At 38.5% G+C, this 24,980-nt stretch overlaps 1 protein-coding gene across 11 annotated transcripts in view; it reads left to right on the forward strand.

Annotated features, from left to right (window-relative positions):
• Nucleotides 1–24,980, forward strand: part of NPAS3 (neuronal PAS domain protein 3) — an 801,528-nt gene that overhangs the window by 772,909 nt on the left and 3,639 nt on the right. For all 11 annotated transcript variants that reach the window (XM_065595458.1, XM_065595453.1, XM_065595454.1 and 8 more), the window contains 3 exons: nt 18,160–18,307; nt 21,584–21,699; nt 24,372–24,980. The exon at nt 24,372–24,980 is cut by the window's right edge and continues 3,639 nt beyond it. In XM_065595458.1, coding sequence (XP_065451530.1) covers nt 18,160–18,307; nt 21,584–21,699; nt 24,372–24,980 — 873 coding nt within the window. The remainder of the gene's footprint in view (nt 1–18,159; nt 18,308–21,583; nt 21,700–24,371) is intronic.

The following is a 24,980-nucleotide window of genomic DNA, read 5'->3' on the forward strand; positions in this document are numbered from 1 at the left end:
TAAAGAATTGGGGAAGGAAAGTAATAATGTGTCCATTTAAGGTGGAAGGCAGCTTGGGTGAAAGTGATCGTGAAATGATAGAGTCCATGATTCTAAAGAATGCTAGGAGGGAAAACAGCAGAATAAAGACAATGGACTTCAAGAAGGCAGAGCTTGGCAAACTAAGTGAATTGGTAGGTAAGATCCTATAGGAAGCAAGTCTAAGGGAAAAAAGATTTAAGGACAGTTGGCAGTTTTTTTTAAGAGACATTATTAAGGTCACAAGAGCAAACTATCCCACTGCATAGGAAAGATAGGAAGTAAGGTAAGTGACCACCCTGGCTTAACCAGGAGATCTTCAACAACTTGAAATTCTAAAAAGAGGCATATAAAAAGTAAAAACTAGGTCAAATTACAAAGATGAATATGAAAAAATCCAACACAAGCATGTAGGAAGAAAAATAGAAAGGCCAAGGCACAAAATGAGATTAAACTAGCTAAGGACATAAAGGGTTACCAGAAAACATTTTACAAGTACATGAGAAGCAAAAGGAAGACCAAGGGCAGGTTAGGCCCATTACTCAATGCGGAGGGAAAGACAATAACAGAAAAAACACCAATGACAAAAATGTTAAATGCCTTTTTTGTTTCAGTTTTCACCAAAAAGGTTAGCAGTGATCAGACAACTAACATAGCAAATATCAATGTAAATGGAGTAGGAACTGAGGCTAAAATAGGGAAAGAACAAGGTCAGACTTACTTTGACAAGTTAGATGTCTTCGTGTTGGCAGGGCCTGACTAAATACATCCTAGAATATTTAAGGATCTGGCTGAAGAGATCTCTGAGTCATTAGTGATTACCTTTGAGAACTTGTGGAGGATAGGAGAGATTCCAGTACCCATCTATAAAAAGGGGAATAAGGACAACCCAGGAATTATAGACATTAGCTTAACTTCAGTTCTGAAAAAGATAATGGAGCAAATAATCAAACAATCAGTTTATAAGCATCTAAAAGATAATAAGATGATAAGCAACAGCATGAATTTGTTGCGAACAAATCACGTCAAACCAACCTAATATCCTTCTTTGACAGGGTAAAAAGCCTAGTGGATGGGGGAAGCAGTAGATGTGATATATGTTGACTGTAACAGAGGGGTAGCCGTGTTAGTCTGAATCTGTAAAAAGCAACAGAGGGTCCTGTGGCACCTTTAAGACTAACAGAAGTATTAGAGCATAAGCTTTCGTGGGTGAATACCCACTTCATCAGACAGTCTGATGAAGTGGGCATTCACCCACGAAAGCTTATGCTCTAATACTTCTGATAGTCTTAAAGGTGCCACAGGACCCTCTGTTGATGTTGACTGTAGTAAGCCTTTTGATACTGTCTCATATTACCTTCTCATAAGCAAACTAGGGAAATATAGCCTAGATAAAGTATTATAAGGTGGATGCACAACTGGCTGAAACCTGTATTCAGAGAGTATTTATCAATGGTTCACACTCAAGCTGGAAGGGCATATAGAGTGGTGTCCCTCAGGAATCTGTCCTGGGTCTGCTTCTATTCAATATCTTTATAAATGATTTTGATAACAGCACAGAGAGTACACTTATAAAGTTTGCAGACGATACCAAGCTGGAAGGGGTTGGTAGCGCTTTGGAGGACAGGATTAGAATTCAAAATGATCTTGAGAAACTGGAGAAATGGTCTGAAATATATAGCATGCAGTTCAGTAAGAACAAATGCAAAGTACTCCAATTAGGAAGGAATAAGCAACTGCACACATACAAAATGAGAAATGACTGCATAGGAAGGAATACTGCAGAAAGGATCTGGAGGTTGCAGTGGATCACAAACTAAATATGAATCAACTATCTAATACTGTTGCAGAAAAAAGTGGACATCCTTCTGGGATGTATGAGCAGGAGTATTGTAATCAAGTGGTGAGAAGTAGTTTTTCCACTCTACTTAGTACTCATAAGGTCTCAATTAGAGTGTGTCCAGTTCAGGTCACCACAATTTGGAAAAGATCTGGACAAAAAATGATTAAAGGTCTAGAAAACATGACCTCCAAGAAAAGATTGAAAAATTGGGTTTGTTTAGTTGGAGGAGAGAAGACTCGGGGGGACATAATATGAGTCTTACAGTATGTAAAACGTTGTTATAAAGAGGAGAATGATAAATTGTTCTCCTTATCCACTGAGGACAGGACAAGAAGCAACGGGCTTAAATTGCAGCAAGGGAGATTTAGGTTAGACATTAGGAAAAGTTTCCTAACTATGAGGGTAATTAGCCACTGGAACAAATTTTCTAGGAAGGTTGTGGAATCTCCATCATTGGAGGTTTTTAAGAACAGGTCAGACAAACATCTGTTAGGGATGGTCTAGATAATTTTTAGTCCTGCCTCAATGTAGGGGACTGAACTAAATGACCTATTAAGGCCCCTTCCAATCCGAAATTTCTATGATTTTGTATCAGACTGTATTCTGAGAACTCCATTAGCACTGCTGGAAGCTGGTATAGTGCACATATTGTTAGAGTTCGAAACAAACTGCTGGATTTCCTCTAATAAAAGAATACTAACACGCTATCTACGCATAAGCCTGCTTTTACTTCCACAGCACACTACATCCCAGTGATTCCACAATTGTTGAATCAGTGGCTCAATATCTTTTTTAAAAATGAGATATGGGGATATTATCCCCGTTTTGTTCCATTGAACTTTCTGATGATGGTTTTTTCACAGATACCCCAGTGCTTTGTGTAACAATTAAACTAACGAGTGAGTATCCATCTCATAGTACTTAACTGTGTAGAAAAAATCCCATTTGATTTTGTCACATACTTTTTCTGCATCTATTGCAAAAACTGCCACTAGTTCACTAATTGATATTACTTGTTGTATCACATTTAACATTTTCTTTGTATTCTTTGCTGGCAAACTCCTATTCATAAACCTCACCCGATCAGGGTGTATTAGCTGGGATAATGCAACTGAGTCGCCAGCATTTTCACTAATAATTTTCAGACATAATTTATAAGTGACACAGGCCTCTAGCAACCACATTCTACTGGCTCTATGCCGGCTTTCCTTAATAAGATTATAGAAGCATTATTCAGAGTTCCAGGCAGTAGCCTTTCCTCATATGAGTGGTTAAGGGCACTCAACAACAGGGGAGTTAATGGATCACTGAACTTTTGATAAAACTCATAAAAATCCCTGTTGTCCTCAGGTACTTCCTTTTTAAAAATATCTGTTAGTTTTCACAACAGCTGCTTGTGGTACAGAGCCCTAAATGTATAACATAAGTAATAAGCCCACCCTCTCCAGGAAATGTGTAATCTTTCTAGATTTGCATTCAAAACCAATTCTATTGTTAGGTATCTGTAACATACTACTCACATACAGTATACATACCTATTACCATTACTATTATATATTTTAATAAAACACAATATTTATGGGCTAAATAGTCAAAAGGATCTCAGTGCAGCCTGAAAAATGATTCCTGAGGCTTTCACATGTAAGTTTATCTCCATGCAAAAATGTAGCTTTGTGCAGACAAAGTACTTTTGCTTGTACAAATTGGGTAGATAGGAATCTAACAAGCTAATTTAGATGCACAACTCTCAGATTTTTGTACACATAATAATGAACAAATGAAATAATACACGTTGGTGCAATTTTAGTGGCTGCTTTGAAAAACTGGGGCTGTATGGTAAAGACAGATTCATGATAGATGATGTACATATGACATACTTTCAGTTCCGGGGCCAGAAAAGGGGTTGTGTTATCTGTAAGAAATATGCAGTTCCTCATTACATACATTAAAAACACTTCTAGACTTAAAACTTCCCAGCCACCGTAGAGTTACAGGTCCAGTGAGGCTCAAATCCAGCCACTAGCTCCCAGCCTTAGTGTGCAGTAAGAAGATGCATGGAGGAGGATAAGAGGAATCTTCCACTTCCGGTCTCTGGGGCTGCCTTGTATCTGCTACTAAAGTCCTGAGGCTGCAGGAGTGCCCCCATTGTCCAATTCACCCTGAGTCTTGTGAAAAGGACAGGAGGATCCTCGTAGCTGTGGATCCTCTGACAACACCTGTGCCTGCAGGGAGCACCGACAGAGGCATGTCATGTGAAGGGAGCTCAATTCAGTTCCTGCACATTCCCCCGCTACCCGACTCCTGGGCCCCTGCTCAGTGGAATTACACCTGCTCCAATGCCTGGAGACCCTCTATGGCCTTAGAGCTGGGGGCCCAAATGAATACAATTACTCTTGAGTCTGGTTTTATACTGTCCCCAGTATACAGTATGCTTTGAAACAATGAGAACAAAGTGGGACAAAGATAATTTGACACCCACTGCTCTCTAGTGCGTAGCACTTTACCATGTGATTTTCTTCACTTGCCACTCTTATTGCACTGATGCTTGCTACTGCCCCGTTCTGATTCAAGAAGTCTGTTTGTTGTTAAGAATGAATGGATGTCACATACTGCTGAGGCATATGTCCCCAATTAATTGAAAAAATTAATGATGTTCACTGAACAGTTACATCAAGTACTTTCTGGCTGGGAAACCAGACAGGATATAGAAAAGTCAAGACCTCTGGAGGAAGCCATGAATATACTCTTGGACAAATGTAGGACAATGTACTGGAATTTGAAAATGAATATATTGCTTGTAAGAACACTGTCACAAGCATTGTATATATTGGTATATAATAAGTGCTTTTTCATTTTGGGATCCTAATTGAGGTCTAAATTCAGAAACCTGACACTGACAAAAAAGATACTTGTCATCCTCAGCTTTTGCTTGGCAAAACGTCATCCTATTTCTTCATGATTTGATTTATAAGAAATACAATTCCTCAGAAACAGTGAGCAAGGGCAGTTCATTTCCCATAAAGCAAAGGTCTCTGATGAATACGTTTGGTAGCATTCTCTCTGATCTACTTTTATCTGGTTTCTAGTAGTTGGAATAATCCAGGTTTTCTGAAAATAAACCACTCCACATTTACCTTGTTCACCACTCCTCTGTTTTTCAAAGAATCTTGTCCCTCAGTCTGCTTTAAAATCAGTTATATATTCATGATTTCTTTGTGCTTCTTCAATAAGAAATTCCTATTGGCATACAAAATATTGCTTAGTGATTTAGCCTACCAGCTGCAATTGAACTAACCCTTTTAACTCACGCACATCAGTTATAATTTTTGGTTCTCTTAATAACCTCAAACACATGAAAAACAAATAGAATGAGTTGATAATTCCTAACAGTAAAATACACTTCACATAGTTTGCCATCATGCTGTGGAATAACTCCACAATGTCAAGTAGCACACAATTAGTAAAACTGTAGGGGGAAAAAAAGAAGTGTTTTGATCCTGAGAAATTTTGATCCTAATCAGATCGAAATTTCAATGCTCTTGTAGTGCTTAATATCTTCAATCACAAAAAAAAAAAAATCAAACTGATTCCAATGTTAGGTTTTTGCATTCTGTGACTGAAGTAAAATGCTAAAATATACAAATGAATCTCCTTTTTGTACAAGTTTATTATCATCACTAAGAAGCAAGATTGATTCTAAATTAATGTGATAGAATGTCTGATGTTTAGCTAATCCTTAAACCAAGCCAGCCTTGACAGTCTGATGGCAGTGTAGTACATTTTGGTTTATAGGCAGTGCAAAGATGGTGGACTGCCTAACTGTTTGCATAGTAACCTGCTTGTCCAAACCATAGGCTGATATGGTCATCTACTTAAGGAAGTGACTCAAGCATGCCTTTTTGGCTGGAAATGGTGGTGACGTAGCAATCAGAAGGAATGAGAGATAAGGGGAAATGGAGATCAAATTAAGTGACTGGTAAAAGAGAGCATATAACGAAAACAGATTTGTTTTTGTATTGAAAAAAAATTAAAGCTATGTCTGGTTTTAACACAAAAACAGTTTTTGTTTTGCAATCTTACTCCCTCGTAATTACTTCTAAGCTGGTATCATTACATAGCTCAAATCACATATTTCTGTAATTATTTGAAGTTAGTGTCTAGATTCTGTCTGTCTAGGTATGGAAGCCATCATCACAATATCTGAGCACCATGCAGACATTAATGAATTTATTCTGGCAACACCCTTGTAGCAAAATATTTTGCCCATTTTACAGATAAGTAACTGAAGCACAGAGCTATTCCATTGGGCCACAGAGAGAAAGAATGAGAATGGCTCTATAGCTGGTGGTTAGGGACCTACCTGGGTGGTGGGAGACCCAGGGGCAAGTTCTATTGCTCAAATTACTCTTTACTTTTTTATGCACCGCAAAACAGCTTCAACAGGAGAGACAGAGATACAGACTATCCTGTAACTCAGTAGTTAGAGCACTCTCCTGGGAGGTGGGAGACTCCTGTTCAAATCCTTTCTCCTCCTAGCAGAGGAATGGAATCTGGGTTTCCCACATCCCAGTTGAGTGCACTAACCACTGGGCTAAAAGTGATACGGTGGGCACCACCTCCTGCTGCTCCTCATCTGACTAGGTTTCAGATGTGACTTGATCTGTAGGCAACCTCTGAGTACATGCCTATTGGTTTGGGCCCCAGGGTCAAACCTCCATCTTCCCTGCTTTGTGGATCATTCTGGGACTTAAGCAGGAGAGAGGTGTCCAGATGCCAACAGCGAGACAGCGATGCACATGCCGAGGCAGCAACTTACACACCCAGATAGCTTTTACCCTGAAAATTTAGGCACCAAGTGAGTTTAGGCACCGACAGTGTTCAGCAGGAGTTTTGTGGATCCCAGTGGAGCCTAAAACTGGGACTTCAGCAGCAAAACCCAGACTTAGGCACCTAAGTGCTTTTGTGAATCCCACCCTAAGTGATTTGCCCAAGATCGCACAGGAAGTCTGTGGCAGAGACAGGAGTGGATTCCAGATCTCCTGGTTCCTTAGCCTTAAGCACAAGACCATCCTTCCTAGCCCTGTAGGGGCACAAGTAAAATGATAGGGTGCCCTTGCTGCAGAGCCAAGCAATCCCTGCACCAGACTCCTATGTCTTCTGCTTCTGTAGCCTAAGGAGGTTACACAAGCAGAAGAGACAGGAGTCTGGTGCAGTTGGCATAGCTAAAAACACTGAGCTGTGGGAGCCCCTCATTTGCACAAGTGAGCTGGTGCAAGGCAAAGGAAGCACATGCTACTACATGTTCTTAAAGGTCATAGCAGTAGCTACTGCTGAGTGCACTACCTCTGAGATCCAGGAGCTGTTATTTTTGTCTCAGGCACAGGTTTAATTGGGATTGCCATATGAGATCAGAGCATTGGTCCATCTAGTCCAGTATCCTGTTTCTCACACTGGCCGGTGCCATCTGCTTTAGAGAGAGGTGCAAGAAACTCTGCAGTAGGCAGCTATGGGATAAGCTGCCCATGGAGAAGAATATTTTTTTCCTAGCCTCCATGAGTTAGTAGTTGGCTTAAGTCACGGAACATGAGGATTTATATCCCTTCCAAAATTCTTGGTGGTATAAATGTAAATATCCAATTATCTTTTGAATGCTGATAAACACTTGCCTTTAATGATATCTTGTGGCAATGAGTTTCGTAGGCTCATTGTGTGCTGTGGGACAAAATATTTCTTTTTTTTAGCTTACCAGCAGCATCAGCTCTTTTAAATGGTAAATAAAACAGAGGACTCTACAAGGCTAAACCTCTAGTGTCTTTAAGCCATTAGATTGCTGAACCTGAACCTGCTGTTTCTTGATAGTAATTTTTTGTCTTTTTCAGCAAAGTGATATACAGTTATGTCGCATGATGCCTAAAATATAGTTTGCATCAATAACCCTGTAAATTCACTCCTAATGCTATTTCATCTCCAAATCAAATCCAACTGTTTAATGCAGCGCTAATTAGTACATCCCCATTTCAGTTTGTAGACTTTCCATTGTAATTCCTTCATAGCTCATTTTTTTTCACAGCAGAGCATCAATCAATGTAAATGCCCTGCCAGCCTAGGCAACACAAGATGTCCTCCATGCATTTGTCATTAGCCACTGAAACAAAGGGAATACTGAACTGTATATTTAGCTGTATTCAGTAATTTCTCATAAAAATGAAAACTGCAAAAGAAGACAAGGGGAAGAAAGTCTGGTAGATTGGCCAACTGCATTATCAAAACCTTGGGGAGGCATTGTTTGAATTCTGCCTGCAACACCGTCTCTGCAGGGCATTTGGACTTGAAAGAAGAGTAGAGTTCTCCTGTGACATCACTGCAATATGGTCATATCCCTGCCCATTAGACAAGTGAAATTTACACCCAAACTTTTGCCCCATTTTACATTAAAAACGTGCATGCAATATTGACTATGTTTCTGCTACTTATTACAGCAGTTTCTGTAATGAACCCTCTAATTCTGACTTCTATTCAGAACCTCACTGCTTTTTCAGTTGCTCTTAATCATCTTAAAAAAAATTTCTTTTAGCTGAAATTTTCCAGACCAAAGGTGAATTTATATTTTGGAGTGTTTCTGCAAAACTGGTTATTGGAGAGGTGTATGCTTGTGATAAACTGCAGAACCACATTAAATTGCACAGCCATGTGAATGACAGCATTTATTGTGCATCTCTTACAACTTCACCTGCACTCTGGCCACAAAACCATTTCTACTGTGACTGTTTCCTAACATTCCAGACCTCTGAGCCACTTCAATCAGATGGCATTTTAAAAAGATTTTGGGGGTCTGGGAGTCCTTGCCACAAAACTGTTTTCTGTTTTTCCCTAATTGCTGAATTTTCCTCCCAAATTACACTGGTCTGAGATACAGAATGGACAATGTTCAGTCCTGGCTAGTGACAGGTTTAATATTCATTATCTTGTGACCAAAACAGTTAGAAAAGGAGTTTTAGCCCATCTATTAGTGATAAGTGTTCTTCTTTCCTAGGCTGGATAGTTGAACCCGTGGTATTAAGGGAGACTGGCTTTACAGGTGAAACGATATAAAAATAGTAACAATAAAAATATGAACTCTCTAAAGTAGTTCTGTAAAATATGATGTAGCCTATAACAAATTCATGATGGTGTGGCAAATAGGTCTTGTTGGCACTTGTTTGGGAGGACTGGTACAAATCAGTTGTGGCTTTGTCTCTCATGAGTAATTTGGCCAGTTCTGGACCAATATCATTTTTAAGGTCTGATAACTTACAAACCAGGCAACCAGGTCTGTAACTCATTGGGAAACTGAGAATCTCCCTTCCAAATATACAAAGCATTTGTTCTTAACCCTAGAAGGTTGCAAGATATTGGTCCTTAAGATAATAGCATCCTGACTTATTGACAAGCTATTTTATTTACTTTTTAGAGATTTTTAAAATTAGTGCTGCTTTTTCATTCCCTGAGAGTTGCAGCAATAGACTCATGGTAATAAGTAGGATCCTACCAAATTCACAGTCATGAAAAATGTGTCAGAGACTGTGAAATCTGGTCTCCTCTGTTGAAATCTACCCTATATTATACAGATTTCACAGGGGACATCAGCGTTTCTCAAACTGGGGGTCCCAACCCAAAAAGGAGTTGTGGGATGGTTGCAAGGTTATTGTAGGGGGGGTTGCGGTATTGCTATCCTTACTTCTGTGCTGCCTTCAGAGCTGGCCGGCTGGAGAATGGCAGCTGCTAACCGAGGGCCCAGCTCTGAAGGCAGCAGCACAGAAGTAAGGGTGGCAATACCACATCATGCCATCCGTACTTCTGCGCTGCTGCTGGCAACTGTGCTGCCTTAAGAGCGGGGCTCTCAGCCAGCAGCCGCTGCTCTCCGGCCACCCAGCTCTGAAGGCAGCACAGATGTAAGGGTGGCAATTCGGTGACACCCCCCCCCCCACACACACACACACACACAATAACTTTGTGATCCCCACCCAACCCCTTTTGAGTCAGGACCCCCACAGTTACATCACTGTGAAATTTCAGATGTAAATATCTGAAATCATAAAATTTATTATTTTTAAAATACCTATGACCGTGAAATTGGTAGGGTCCTAATAATAAGGAAACTTCTTTTTAGAGGCACAAGTAATTTAATCTAAAAAAAATAACAATAATCTTTCAAAAAAAATCTTACGGAAATTTTCTGCAAAATGTGGCATGATGCGGTGTGTTGGTTAAAGGGGGGGATTGCGTTCATTTGGGATAAACAAAAGAACAGCCATAGTAAGTGTACCACATACTACAGTAAGTGTAGAGGTGGTATGATATGGATTCTTTTCCTCTGGGGACTGAGCTGAAATAACTAAATTCATGTCACTCACTATCTCAACCTGAACATGGACTCTGGTCCCAGATGTGAAAGACCCATACTTTCCCTTAAACCGTCTTACCTTCAATCAGTGTGGTTGAAAAATATATATATTTAAACGTCTGCTAGTCTGCTGTCTTACATTCATCAGTGAACTAGCTTTTGTGAAGCTTCCATCTGCCCTGCCATCAGTATCTGATATAGCTGTGTACATTTTATACACATATTTGTCACAGAGGGTTAAGTTCGCAAATCTTTATTTTTGCAAGCAATGTTGTATGGCAGACATTAATATTAGTGGGCAGGGGGAGGGAACTTAAGCTGCTTTAGCAACCAAGACCTAATTTCTCTACTCAAGTTGCATGGTGGTAGCTGAGAACAGAATTTAGATCTGGAACTTTACAATACAATACTGTATATTTTCCTCTGAGTTTGGGTGCATACGTTTCATTACCGTTAATGGAAGCTACGTCTGAAGTGGTGCGCAGAGCAAGTTTGGGTTTCTAAAGGACAGTTTCAGCAATAGGAAATGGGGAGCCACTTTATGGCAAGATTAAAGTTTTAAAAATCCAGGCAAGCCTGACAATCATGAGAAACGAGAAAAGTTTACAGAAACCTAAATAATTGAGTATTCACTATTCAATCCAGTTTATTAACAACCACATTCATCATTTAGAAGAATGTAGGTCTGTACATTCATTTCCATTCATTATTCCTTCTCAGTTTATAAAACATCTCTGCTTGACTCCAACTTCATCATAAATGTTTTAGTTTAAGGTGTTATCCAGCAAATTTGCTCTTCAACAATAGTTCATCCGAGCAGACAAGATCACATGAAGAGAGACTAAGCCATGTTCAGAGGCATACAAGCAAACAGAATGAATTTTCCTGCAATCAAATAGTGCCCAAGAAACATTCTCATCTAAGTGAAGCACTTAAAAGGAGATAATGTCAAAAGTAAATAAATAAATTAAATTAAATAAATGGCTCTGGATGCTAGGCAGTAAATTAATGTCTTCGGGCACTACAACATTTATTTCTCCTAAAACCTGAAGCAATAGGATAGAATTCTGATACACATATTGTAAGTCTCAGTGTGTGGTTGCATATCTATATCTTAATTTATAACGAGAAAAGTTTTGCCGTTTTTCTACATTTTTGAACTGGTACCATGAACTGAAAGCTAAATTCTGATCTCATTTAAACTGGTGTAAACCAAAATGTCTCCATTAACTCAATTGAGATACTCTGGATTTAAATGAGATCAAAATCTCTAAATCTGTAGGAATGGTTCTCAGAGGTTCAGGGTTTGAATCAGTTAGGATAAGTACCCAAACCTTTGTGTGGAATTTCCAGTATTTCAAGTTAGTTGTTTGGCTAGATACATAGAGTGAGAGACTGTTCTCACAATATTTTGGCTAGAAATGGACCTGAGCCACAAAGTTTGGAAACTAATCAGGATCAAATTTCTCCAAAGTTTGGATCTGGCCAGTCTCTAACTTTAGCTCCTTCCATAACCAGAAAACAAAGAGCAGCCGAAAAGTGAAAAACTGTTTTAAAAAAGATAAATAAATATTTTCAACCCTCCTAAAAGTTTTGGTTCAAGCTTTGAGAAAAGGTTTGGTTTAGCTTTTATTTTATCTGTACAGAGTTGCTTATCCTTACTTTCATCTAGTTTCACAGGGATTTAAATGTGTAACTTCCCCATGAATCAAGAAAAGACAGTATCCCTTAGTGTGGCAGCAAATAACAGATTGATGGCCACATCTTAACATTTTTAGAATTAAATTTGTATAGGTTTAAAAGATTTATTACAGATGAACCAAGCAGTTGGATGGGAATTTGGGTATTATCAAGCCAGAATTTTCTTTTCAAAACACAAACTGTCAGTTCCCTCTGCCTTTGGAAATTATGCCCGTAGTTTTAGAGAGTTCCTACTGTACCAGCTGTTATTTCTCTTAGCAAATATTTATATTGTGATAGCAACTGAAAGCCTCAATCAAGATTAGGGCCCCATTATGCTAGGTGCTGTACAACACAGAAAAGAGACATTTCTAGCCCTTCGCTGCATTCTCTTGTCATGCCGTGAGGAAGAAGGGTAATGCATTTTTTAAAAAGCCTTACTGAACTGCTGTTTTCTTAATCCACTGTAAACCTATTTTGGGGAAGGGGGAATCTCTTGTGAGATTACAAATTGCTGAGGGCCAAATTGTGCCATTTAGTGTTGGGAGTGTGGAGCCACATGACCCCAGGGGGACCTCATGACCCCAGGGGGATCAAACACAAGAGAGGCAGAATTCTTCCCTATGCAGGCTGCATTATCCTTTAGCCTGGCGTGCAGAGAATGCATCTGTAAGCATTCCTTGCACACTTCCCCCACCCCCACCCCACCCCTGGGTATTAGATAGTAAATCAAATTGTTTGGGGAGAATTACGTAGATATATGTGGTTGATCATAGAGCATATACAGGTCTTCCATCCTCTAGCCCATAACTCAGTTTAAGTATCAAACATCATTTAACTTTGCTAAATATTGCTCAGTGCTTTTTTTTATTGCTAAAAACCAATTTGTGGATGCCTACTATTTAAAACATCTAACTAACTAATTGCAAAATCTATAGAAAAGTCTCTACAGCATCAAAGACTCAGTTGATCCTATGAGCAGTTATAAATGAAAAACTGTCTCTGTTTCAAGCAAATAAGGCACTTAATGCACTCTTTCTGGCTGTGATGCTATTTTCCCTGTGGGTTTTGAAAATGACCTTCCTGTAAGCATCAAGGACTGCAACTTTTCAGATAAAGAAACTTGTTCTTGTTTTAAGTCTATGCCAGGTTCATTCCCCTATAGCCCACAGTTTTCAAAAGCAGAAGAAAAAGTAATCCAGACTTTTTTTAAAAAAAAAAACTCTGTTTCCAGAATGAAGTTACCCTGTCAGCTTGCCTTGGGCCTTAGGTGGAGAAGTGGAGATTAAAGAGTCAGTATTCCTTTTCATGTTTCGTCTGCCAGTTTTGTGAATGTAGAAAGAGAACTGGTGGCTACAGCTAAGCATCCAACTGTGGTGTTAAGTACAGTTTTCTTCCCCTGCAATACATTAAAAATATTTTTATGAGTTTAAGCAGAAGGACTTCAGCATCAATACTACACAGTTATTGATTAAAGTATCCCAAGGAGGAGGGTGACGACCACTGCAGATTTAGCCTCGATATTTTCCCCGATTATAATAAGCCTCTTTGTGAGGCTGTATGAATACGCAGTGTTAACTGTATGATGATCTCATCATTTCCTATTTACTCCATACTTACCTGAATACACAATTTACTGTCATTTTTAAATGCATAAGCACACTAGTAAAATGTTCCTTTGTAAGAAGATTCCATAAAAGGCTACTTTTGATATATGATTTCTTCATCTCCTCTTCAAACTGAATTAGACTACTTCCTTCTTTTAAAATACAATTCACTCACTATTTAAAAGCTTTGGCTTTGATTTCTCAGAACATCCTTATAGGGAAAAAAACCAAGTTTTTGTTTTTGTTTTTTTAAACCACATTTCTGAAGACAACTTTGTACTGATTTATTTTGATTTGATAACAAAATTATGTTCCTGCAAAGAATACTAACCTATTCCCCCTGTTCCCCCCCACCCTGCCCCCATTTCACTACAAGTACATTGCTGTGTGCAAAACTCCAAGCAAAACTGAAATCCCTCTGTTGGGAGCTGTGTACATATCAATATATTTGTACTTAGAGAAATTAGGGTCAGATTTTTTAAAATTCTTTGTGAAACATTACTGTACATTACGTCCATGCTAACTACTGAGCTCAGTCCAAATAACTAGATAGCATTTAAACAAATTTCAGTAAAATTTAGCATCCACCATTTTAAGGAACAGAAATGTATATCTGGTATAAAGGTCATAAAACATTAGCACTTTTTAATTTTCTTTTAATTAAACTTTTATTATTTGCCCCACACACACACTTTGTGGGGAGGGGGGGGTTTCCATTCCACTGTCCACATTGACACTGATGATTTCCCTATTGTAAAATTCTTTATGCCAATTATTAAGCCAAAATCTAATGCTAAAAGGATGATCCAAGATTTACCATCATTTCTCTACAATTTATGTTATCCCCAAAAGGTTTTTTCCTCTCTCTCCCACATTTGTGTAACTCCCATTAATATCAAAGAGAGTTATGTGTATACAGGCAAAGAAGAAGCAGCCTTTAAGAGAAGGGTCATTTGTTGAGCTCTTCCAACAAGACAATACATCATCTGGACCCAATCCTGCAAAAAATTAAGCACATGTAACTTTACTCGTGTGAGCTGTCTCATTGACTCAAGTGACCAGTCCTTTAGATTTTCGCATCAGTAAAATTACACACATGCTTCAGTGTTTGCAGGATCAGGCACTACATGCACATTTTAAACTAGTAAATAGAAAATCCATATTTAAAACTATTTAGACTTTGTCAATGTACAGAAATATAGGGCTTAATCCTAGTCCTCAATGAGGCCTTTATCTAGATAAAGACTGTAGAATTGGACCCACCACTTGGACCAAATAAGGTTACTTTTTCAAATGTTTATGTTAAGCTTAAACATGTAGCCCATAACTTTTTTGCTTTTAACTACATATAACTTTCCGGCCACAGTTTAGGTTTGGGTGAAATTTTATTTATTTATTTTTACTTATTCTCAAATTCATTAATTTGGTAATTAATTCCCTCTGTTTCTGAAAAGGCAAAACTTAAAAAAAAAAAGGACTTAGATCAGTAATGATTCAGTTACTAATTAGTTAAATCAGTTTTTCATTTTTACTTCCAAAACTGGTGTTCTAATTTAAAATGTGTTACACATTTCCTCAATATCATCATCTGGTTTCTAAATCTAAACCTAGGGAAAACAACAGCTGCAAAATAACATAGACCAATAGATGTTTCAATGCTTTCTGCTTTCTGTCTCATCAAATGCATGGCTCTTATTTACAGGCTACAGAAATATTGTTCAAATTGGGTATGGGGGAATCTAATGAACTTGAAAGAACCTGTACGACCTAAAATCTAGCACTCTGTGGCACAGTTTAAATCCTGCTGGTTTTCCAGTGACACTCTATAGAGAAAGGATCTTTACCCTGCATCCTGGTCTTTCTTTCAGTATATGCTCTTAATGTCTACAAATCTCTCATATGAAACATTTGCAGATGAAAAAGAAGCAGGTGTTTATGGTTACGTGCCGGGCCTGGCCAAATCCTGGAGTGGAGAAGGTGCTGGGGATACAGTAGGAATTCTCAAACTAGGTGGGCTACTTGGAAGGCTCATTTTCATGACAGTGTCCCAAATACTCTTCATATTCATAGCAGTCTCCTCTCAGCACAGCAGTGCTGGTGCCTGAGCTCTGGAAAAGTCAGAAAGGTTTGCATGTGACTGCAGTGCACTGAGTTCTCTTCTGTATGCTGAAAGTTTTGGAAAGGCAAACACCTCTTCATATCAAGGTGTGGTTTTTGTAAGGCTCTAATTTTGCCCTTTTTGTCCATAGTTTTGAAATGAAGAGGCAAATAAGCCCCATTCTGCTCATGATTCAGACTTTCTGAGTGGTACAAACAACCAGTACCCAGCAAAAGAAAGGTGTTGTGGTTCAGGAACGGGACAGAAAGGGCTGAGAGATCTGGCTCTGCCACAGAATTCCTATACAATCTTGGGCAAATCACTGAACCTCCTACTGCCTCGGTTTCCAATCTATAAAAGCCAAGCTGTGAGGGTATTTGTGAGACTTAATTCTTTAATATTTTTAAAGCATGTTGAGGTCTTCACATGGAAGCTGCTATAGAAATGGAAGGTAATCAATTCATTATTATTTACAAGTTTAGATAGATTTCACTCTATCTTCCATACACCTGTATGGTCTTAATTTTCCAGCCTTCCAGGGATATGAATTTCATCAGCAGCCATTGACAAGGATACCTTGGAATTTACTATTTTAGTGAAATGGAAAATTTTAACAAAGTAAAACTTTAAGCGATGTTTTTTTCCCATTTCCTCCCTGAGTTCTCACCTCAGAACATAACTAATAACAATTACAAAGCTGGGATAATTTGCATAAAATTGCTGTCTCAAGTTGCATGCAACAATGGTTTGACAGAAAAGCTGTATAGTAAGTAGTTAGTATTTTACCTGCTTTCTGCTTCACCATGCAGTTTTGTATCCTATGAATCACCATAGCAGAAAGCTTGAAACTTACACTTGAATACAAAAACAAAATGTGGGGAACCTGAAGGAGCCTCCTATTGGAAATAAATGCAGAAGTGTAGGCAACTTTAGCTTGTTTACAAAATGTCATAACTCAAATTGCAAATATTTGCTGATATTACAGAGGAATGTCAGACATACCCCTATTTTAACTTTTTAAAAATTTAATACTTTAACGTTTTTTGAGTTGAAGTAAGATGTGCAAGTATGTGTGTGTGTATTTTTCTCTTTAGATGTATAATTATATGGGTTTAAATACAGATAGAGACATATAGATAATTTGGGGAATATACATTTGGTTAACTTGAAAGCGCAGACGTGTCATTTGTGACTCTATAGTAGGAACTTCAACAGCATTTTCCAAAGTGACTTTTTTCTTCCGCCTCCCCTCCAAAAAATCAAAATGTACTTCATGAAACTATTGTATATGAAGCACTTATTAGCCGTAATTAAATGGACAATATGAATTTACTACATCTTTAGGACTCTGGCTTGTTCTGGTTTAGAGCAAAATGATTAATGCAAATACATATTACTTGAGATAACCATTTAGCAGCTAATTTAGCCAAATTTATTACAGCAGTTAGAGGTTTTTCATTTTAGCAGACGGAGACAAGGACATGCCAAAAGCAGAAGGTGTGTATGAATGCACACTGCCCTCTAGTGTGCAAAGCTTCCTGGGATTAACTGAAAATACAGACAAGCAGAGTATGCACTGGAGTAATAATATCCAGATGTATATATTCTAGGCATTCTTTAAAATAATGCCAGTGTAAAGTATTTTATTTCCATGAAAGATAAGCATCTCAGTCTTCTTTTTAGTACAGAAATAATCAGATACAAATCAAAGCAATTTTAACTTGGTAACAGTGTGGTTAGAGAATTATTTTAAACTTCTGTATTTTTAAGCTCTCTTTCTGTGGGCATCTGATATCTCGGTTTCATATTACTGATTGTTTTTACTTCTTCTCCATTCCTGGTTATATTTCAGGTCCTGCAGAGAGCTGTCACTCTGCTTGACTCTAACCAAAAGTCAATTCCACACCTCCCTTAGGCCACAGTTTCTTTCACAATCTGTTGGTAGATTTATTTTGCTCCAGTATTAAGCAAAGTCTCCCAAGACCTTCCCCCTGCTGACCAATGGAGATTTGGTTCATCTGAGAACTGTAAATTCTGTTTGACAAGATCAAAAGAAACAGATATATAAGTTCAGTAGTTGATATCTCCTGCAATAAGGAGAAATGATCAAAGAACAGGGTAGAGTATTTTCCCAAACCTTTCAAATATCCAGAATCTCAAAGAGTTCTACCTGGGAGCAATGAATAAATTACATATTTTTACAATTTGTTGTCAAATGCACTGAAAATATCCAGGCAGCATTAGGTATTTTGTGGGCCAGAGAGATTTGTAGTCCTTTTTGCTCTTCCTCTGACACTGGAGCTGCCAAAAACTGATTAAAGACTTATTCCAAAAGATAGTAGCCCATGTTTCTCCACTAATGCACTAGTAAATAGTTGAACTTATTTGTCATCTTACTGGCATTTGGCATTGAACATACAAAAGGGGCCAAGTGTGTTCCGTTTCTGTACATTGGAGATTGTAGAGATGAACATTATTTTACTAAGATACTAACACACAATATTTATTGTCCTTTTTGTTTTCTTCCCAGTGCTGAATAAGGGTCAGTGTGTAACTAAATATTACCGCTGGATGCAGAAGAATGGAGGGTACATCTGGATACAGTCCAGTGCTACCATAGCTATCAATGCCAAGAACGCAAATGAGAAGAATATCATCTGGGTCAATTACCTTCTTAGGTATAAGTTTCAGTCACTTCCTTTATTTGAATTTCTGTCTCTGTTACTTGACTCACATTGAAAGATATAGAGTAAAAAACACACAATGGCAACTACAGAAAGTTAATATGAGATGAGCTTTCTCATCTGTTCATGCTCAGAACTAGCTCCTTCTGGTGGAAGTTTATTAAGACGTCTGTCACGTCTCAGGTTACTGGGAACTTCTTGAATTATTACGCTATGTTCATATTACAGTAACCCTCCATCAGTTTTATTTGCAGGCCTCCATTGCCTGGAATTCTACCCAGCACTAGCTGAAACTCCCAAAGACCTGGCCCACCATGCACTGGGCTTGTTATAAAACCTGTGATGGATTTTTAAGCAGTGATTTCTTTGGTTATTGCAAAATCCTGGTCAGGCGATCTTCCTGGGACATTACAGACATGTCTCTTGGAAAGGTGATCTTCATTCCAATATGCCTTCTTGCGATGACAGGCATTAAGGCAGTACTCACCTTGAAAGATGGAAAAAAATTAATAAATGCAGAAGAAGCCTGTTAAGTAAAACTGGTTGAAACATTTTTGACACAACTTTTTTATTGTCAAAATATACTATGTTGTCGAAGCCAAAACATTTCAGTTGTACTCATTGATTTTGAGTACATTTTCAACTGAATGGTTTCTAAGGTCCAAGATGGACTCTCTGGTCACAGAGAGAGAAACCCCTAATCGAAAACTTGACCTTTTTCATTCTAAAACAGTTTTCACAAAGTTCCATTTTGCAAAAACATTTGGAAGGAGTTTGGGGTTATTTTTTTCATTCTAATAAAAATAAATTTGGAAACCTCAGAAGTTGTAGCAAAACAGAATTGTCATTCTCTGGTCAGCTCTACTTGTAAGTAAGTTACTTGCCGTGGCTTATTATGTTCCCTTTGTTCCAGGAGTGATGTAGGGAAAGTTCAAAGTGATGTCTAAGGGCTAGATTGTGACTTTTATGCCATAGCCAAGGATCATTGTAGAGATTGTGCCTGCCTGAACCCACAGTCTCGGATAGTCGAGTAGTCTTGATTCCCTAGGCTGGGAGCCAGGAGCATTCAATTCCTAAGGGAGCGCAGGCCTCTGACATTGTGGAAGCTTTGCATGGCAGTGGAGTGAGGGGGTAAGGGCGGGAGGATTTGGGGCACGTTTCTGCCCTTGTGTGACTGAGTGAGCATGGATCTCTCATAATCTGGCACCGTTCCTTTACTTTTTTCTTTAAAACGTGATGGATGATTGATATCTACAAAAGTGAGGAAATAGCCAAGCTTGCAAGAGTGAAGCAGAGTGCAGCACTAGTTGCTCCTAAAACTCTGTCAAAGCACCCAAGTCTTGACCTGCAGCACGTGCTTGCCCTTCTGACCCTAAGCTTCTCCTAAACAGAGCTTCAAACTATGCCAGATAGCGTATTGGTTTTCTAATCTCGATAAATATCTTACTAGGATTATAAATCAATGCTTTTTTCGCATTTGCTGGTATCCAGACACTAAATAAATCTGATCCACAACTGTTCCACAAAAATTTGCTGTCTTCTGACCGATACTCTGTTAGTAACTAATTAAGATGAGGGCCTAATTGACCATTACTTAAAGATTCCTCATAGAACTTGATTTTTCTCCCTCATTCCTATCAGTGTTCTGTTAGAGAAAGGTAACTCCTTCATACAATTTGTGTATTTTTAAATAAAGATTACTCCCAGTAATGGGACCCAAACAAGATCCAAGCAATTAATAGTATTTTATTGACAGAGCAAGGCATAAAGAGTTCTGATATTAGCAATAGCAAGAACACTGGTTTATATATATTTTCATGCATGAGAAAGTATGTTCAGATGCCTGTCCGATTTGTGCTCCGAATAGACTAATTCTGTTGCTAGATATTGCTGATGTTCTTGTTCAAGAAAATAGTTGTTTTTGTTTAAGCAACTATTTATTCCTATACAACATGCAGTCACCCCACCCCACCCCCACACACCATTTCTTTTGCTTGAAGGGAGGAAAGTTTTGTGGTGCACTGCTGCATTGTGGCATGGCCATGTACAGTAACATCATCACATTGTGATGCAACAGCATAATGTCACTTTTTTGTCCCACAGGACAAATCTGCAAAGGTGACAATCCTAGGTAAGAATGGAGAACACCTGTGAATGTTTCAACATTGAATTTTCACAGTCTACTAGAATAGATTTAATATAGGTATTCTGTAATTGTAATGCTCTGGACACATTTAGTAGCCCAGGACCCTCCCCTTGCTTCTGTCTGTACAGAATTGGAGATCTGGTAACCCACTGGGCTGAATATGAATCACACAGGAATGATCAACCACTCAAAAATCCACTAATTAATATTTTCTTAAACAATCTGTGCTATATTTGTCTATCTAGGTGTCTTTTTCTGGTCTTGCCTTTAATTTTAAAAGGAATCTATTTTAAAAAGGCACAAAACAGAACAAAAATATTTTTTGTAAGACTCTCTCTGATAGTGGGGCTTTTTCCACATTGCAATCATGTTCTTTGCTAACAAGCCACAGGTGAACACCACATGAGCAGATGAAGATATGATTATAATAGGTGTGTTGACAGTTCTGTATCCTTAACATATGCATCCTAACATGCACGTGTGCATCTGTCATATATTTAGGTTGTTAATTTTTTTCCCTAATAGCTTTAGAGCTATCTGAGCAGTGACCAGGTTCTCTGGTCCTTAATTGAGCAATATTCTCAGCAATTTCAAAGTGAGATTTACTAGCATAAGGTCTGGAGAATATAGCCCTTAGGAAAACAACTATTCAAAAGCTATGACAAGGATTGCATGGTGTAATGTCACCTGAATAAATGTGGTGAGCATCATAGGTAGTGTAGAAACAAGTTTTAAAGGATATCAACTCTCTCTCTCTCTCTCTCTCTCTCTCCCCCCCATCCCTATTATCATTGTAATGGGAAAGAATTCTAGATATTAGACTGTGGTATTGATTACACAAGCCAGACTTGCTTTTAGATATCAGACAGTCAGGGCTACCTAATTAGCTATGAGTATAACTCAGATATTTTGCGGACATCAGGCATTTTACTACCATTTTAGTATTAAAAGAAACTTTCAAAAAATTCTGCTGTGATGAACTGAGGAAAAACATGTATGTTTTCATGTTTGCTCTTCTCTTCTCTCTATTTACATTCTTTGCTCCTGAGATTTGATAAAGGAAAGAGGGAAAACTATCAAACGGCAAATCATCCATTTGTGTTTGTTTGCTCTCTGTTCTTTAGTAACCCAGAGTACAAGGATACGCCGATGGATATTGCACAACTTCCTCATCTGCCAGAGAAAACCTCAGAATCCTCAGAGACCTCTGATTCTGAATCAGACTCAAAGGACAACTCAGGTAATATAAACAATCCTGCTTTCCTACTACTTTACTTTTTTATTTTATATTTTTGTATCTTCAGAGCCAAGTCAGTGATTGTATTTCCAGATTATCACTAAATCTTACATTTTTCATGGATGGTTCAGCTTTAGAAAAAATACCTTAAAACCTCAAAATCCTGTTTTTAAAAGATATCAAAATCTTTTAGTGACCCAGAATAATCTGCTATTTACTTAGTGCATGCGTGCCTGGTTGAATTACACTTATCTAAATATTTGAATCCCCAGCTGAGTTTGTGAGCAAGCATTATGCCTTGTGCAAAGGGCTTAGATTGTAACCACTGAATATGATTCCAGTTCTTATCTGTCAAGCGTAGTCAGGTGTTTCTAACATAAATGTACACCGTCAAAGTTTATCACCCCCTTTGCTGTATAAATAGGCTTCTTGAGTTGTTTCACTAGGGGGCAGTAAAGATTGCAAAATTTGTGTGTTTTCTTAAATTAAAAGCATTACATTGTATTAGAACTGCACAGGTTCAAAGCACCTGTTTGTAAGTTTTACTTTTCTTTGGGGATTTTTTGTTTGTTTTAATACTAGAGAGTATGGTTCAATTAATTCTATAAATAAAAAATCCTAAAGAATGGCAATGTGTTCAGCCTGTTAATTTATTCCCCAGTAGATGTACACGTAATTACCATATGTAGGTGTACAGATTGGCTTGTTTCTTTGCAAGGGATTGTCTTTAGTCCAAGAAATGATTCTGTAGGCCTGATTCTTCTCTCATGTCTGTATAAATCAGGAACAAATACACTGAAGTCATTGGTTACACACTGTTGTAAATCAGGTATAAGTGAGAAGAGAATCACGACCTGTATGTTTTATTTTTTAACTAAGCAGCCATTTGTTCTCTCATCTTTTGCACTTATTCCTCCTTTCTCTTTTGACAGTTCTGTTTGACAGTTACAGTCAGATGTTAGGCAAACATACAAGCTTTATGTCCATGTGATTTGAAATCTCTTCGGCCATTCAGAATGCTTTTTATCCCTACAGCTGTGGAGAAAAGTGTGCATTTACCATGTGCACTCAGAGTTTCTATAGTTGAGAAGTGTATGTATGTTCATGACTGCTGAGGTTGGCACAGAGTAAGAGAGCTGTCTTCAGTGATGCATAGATGCATGCATCTTAGAAACCAGGACAAAACTTTTAACAGTTTTGGGTTCTTTTGTGTTCACTTAATGTGACTTAAACAAAAATACAGAAAGGCCTAGGTTCATAAGACCTTCTTGGCTGAAACCAGTAAGTTCAGTCCAAACGTTTTTAAATCTGCAGACAAACTTGGTGCCATTTGGTTTTGAAGTCACTCTACCAGATGGGAATAGTAGTTTAAAAGGAAAAAACTTTTCTTTTTAAATTTTTTTTTGGTAAGAGATTTGGCTTTAAGTAGAAATAAAAGCTGTTTTTTCATAACAGAAAGTTTTAGTATCTTATTAATTTAAAAAAAACCCACTCTAAATGAATTAAATGTACAGAGCCTGAAGCTTTGAACAGCTAACATCCCCATCAAGCCCAGCTGTTCAGCCGCTTCTGGCAAACTGTTTGGAATTGCCATGGCTCCGGGAGAACCCAATCTTTACAGAAAAACTGGCCCTTTTTTCCCCTGCTCAGAGCAAAGAATTTAAAATGGTAATTCTTGGCTCTGATGAGGGAAAACAAAAACGTCTTTTATTTCCAAAGAAAAGAATTCTGACTGTTCTGCACAGACTGGGTTCTCCTCAAGCCATTCATGACCCTTTCAAACAGTGTGTGATAACAGTCCGTTTTCTGAAAGCTGATCTTGGCTGCCTGAGTCCAATGAACTCGAGTGTTTATCTTATTCAGTTAAAAATGAGGTAAATATAAAATAAAGTTAAAAGAAATAGGAGGAGGACAGGACCAGGTCCTGAGCTGATAGAAATTGATGCAGCTCCATTTGTTGCACTGGAGTTATTTTTTTCTGCTTTATTTTTTTACCTTCCAAGGGAATATTGGCACACAGCAGGGCAATGTAACTACATTGTTTTAACTGATGTATTCATTCAGATTTATAAACAGAGGACCTGATTCTCCACTCACACTGGAGTAACTCAAGAGTAACTCCATTGAAATCCACATGACGCCAGTGTAGAACACGAGTAAGTGAGAGGAGAATCAGGGGCGTGGGTTATCACTTCATCATGCTACTGCGTCACTCCTACTCCCATTATAAGAACATGTATGCTAAACAGAAATCTCGAGAGTGCATCACCAGAGCTGAATCGTTCATCTCCCTTCAGTGAACACAACTGGAATCCAGTTGCAGTCAGTTATCAGAATTGTCCTCATTAAAGAGAATGTACCAAAGGATCCCATTTGAAACAGGTGCCCTCACACTTGTTACAGAAACTGCAGTCCAGTGACAAAACCACCAGACTTTTGCCCATTGCCACTGACAGTCCTGAATCCGGGGGATTAATGATAATCAAATCCCTTCAAGCTTGATGCTGCTAGAACAGAGGATGTAGAGCTCAGAAAAACCCACCTCAGTTGAGCCTCAGAGGAATGCTTTTACCAGAAACTTTACAGGCAATAACATCTCATTTTAGGTAGACAAGTGGAGTTCTAATCTGATGTTCCTGTTGCTAATGGTGTTTTTCACTTTTCTTTCCTTCCAGAGGACAATGAGAACTCAAAGTCAGATGACAAAGGAAACCAATCAGAAAACAGCGAAGATCCCGAATCTGATAGGAAGAAGTCTGGGAATCAGTCAGATAACGAAATGAACTGTAATGATGATGGGAACAGCTCCAGCAACCAGGACAGCAGGGACAGTGATGACAGCTTTGAAAATTCTGACTTTGAGAATCAAAAGGCCCCTGAGGACAGTTTTGGTACTCTTGGTTCTATGCAGATCAAGGTGGAGCGCTATGTGGAGAGTGAATCGGACTTGCGGTTGCAGAACTGTGAATCGTTGACGTCAGACAGCGCCAAGGACTCAGATAGTGGAGGGGAAGTAAATGCCCAGTCTTCCAGCAAACATCAAAAGAGGAAGAAGAGGAGGAAAAAGCAGAAAGGAGGCAGCATGACCCGCAGAAGGCTATCAAGCACTTCAAGCCCAAATGGACTTGACTCAGCTTTGGTGGACCAGCCCCAGCTGCTCTCGTCACCAAACAGTGCCTCAGTGCTCAAAATTAAAACAGAGATCTCAGAACCTATCAATTTTGATAATGATAGCAGTATTTGGAATTACCCACCTAACAGGGAAATCTCAAGGAATGAATCGC

Source organism: Chrysemys picta, chromosome 4 (genome assembly GCF_011386835.1).
Source record: "Chrysemys picta bellii isolate R12L10 chromosome 4, ASM1138683v2, whole genome shotgun sequence".
Classification (NCBI taxonomy): domain Eukaryota; kingdom Metazoa; phylum Chordata; order Testudines; family Emydidae; genus Chrysemys; species Chrysemys picta.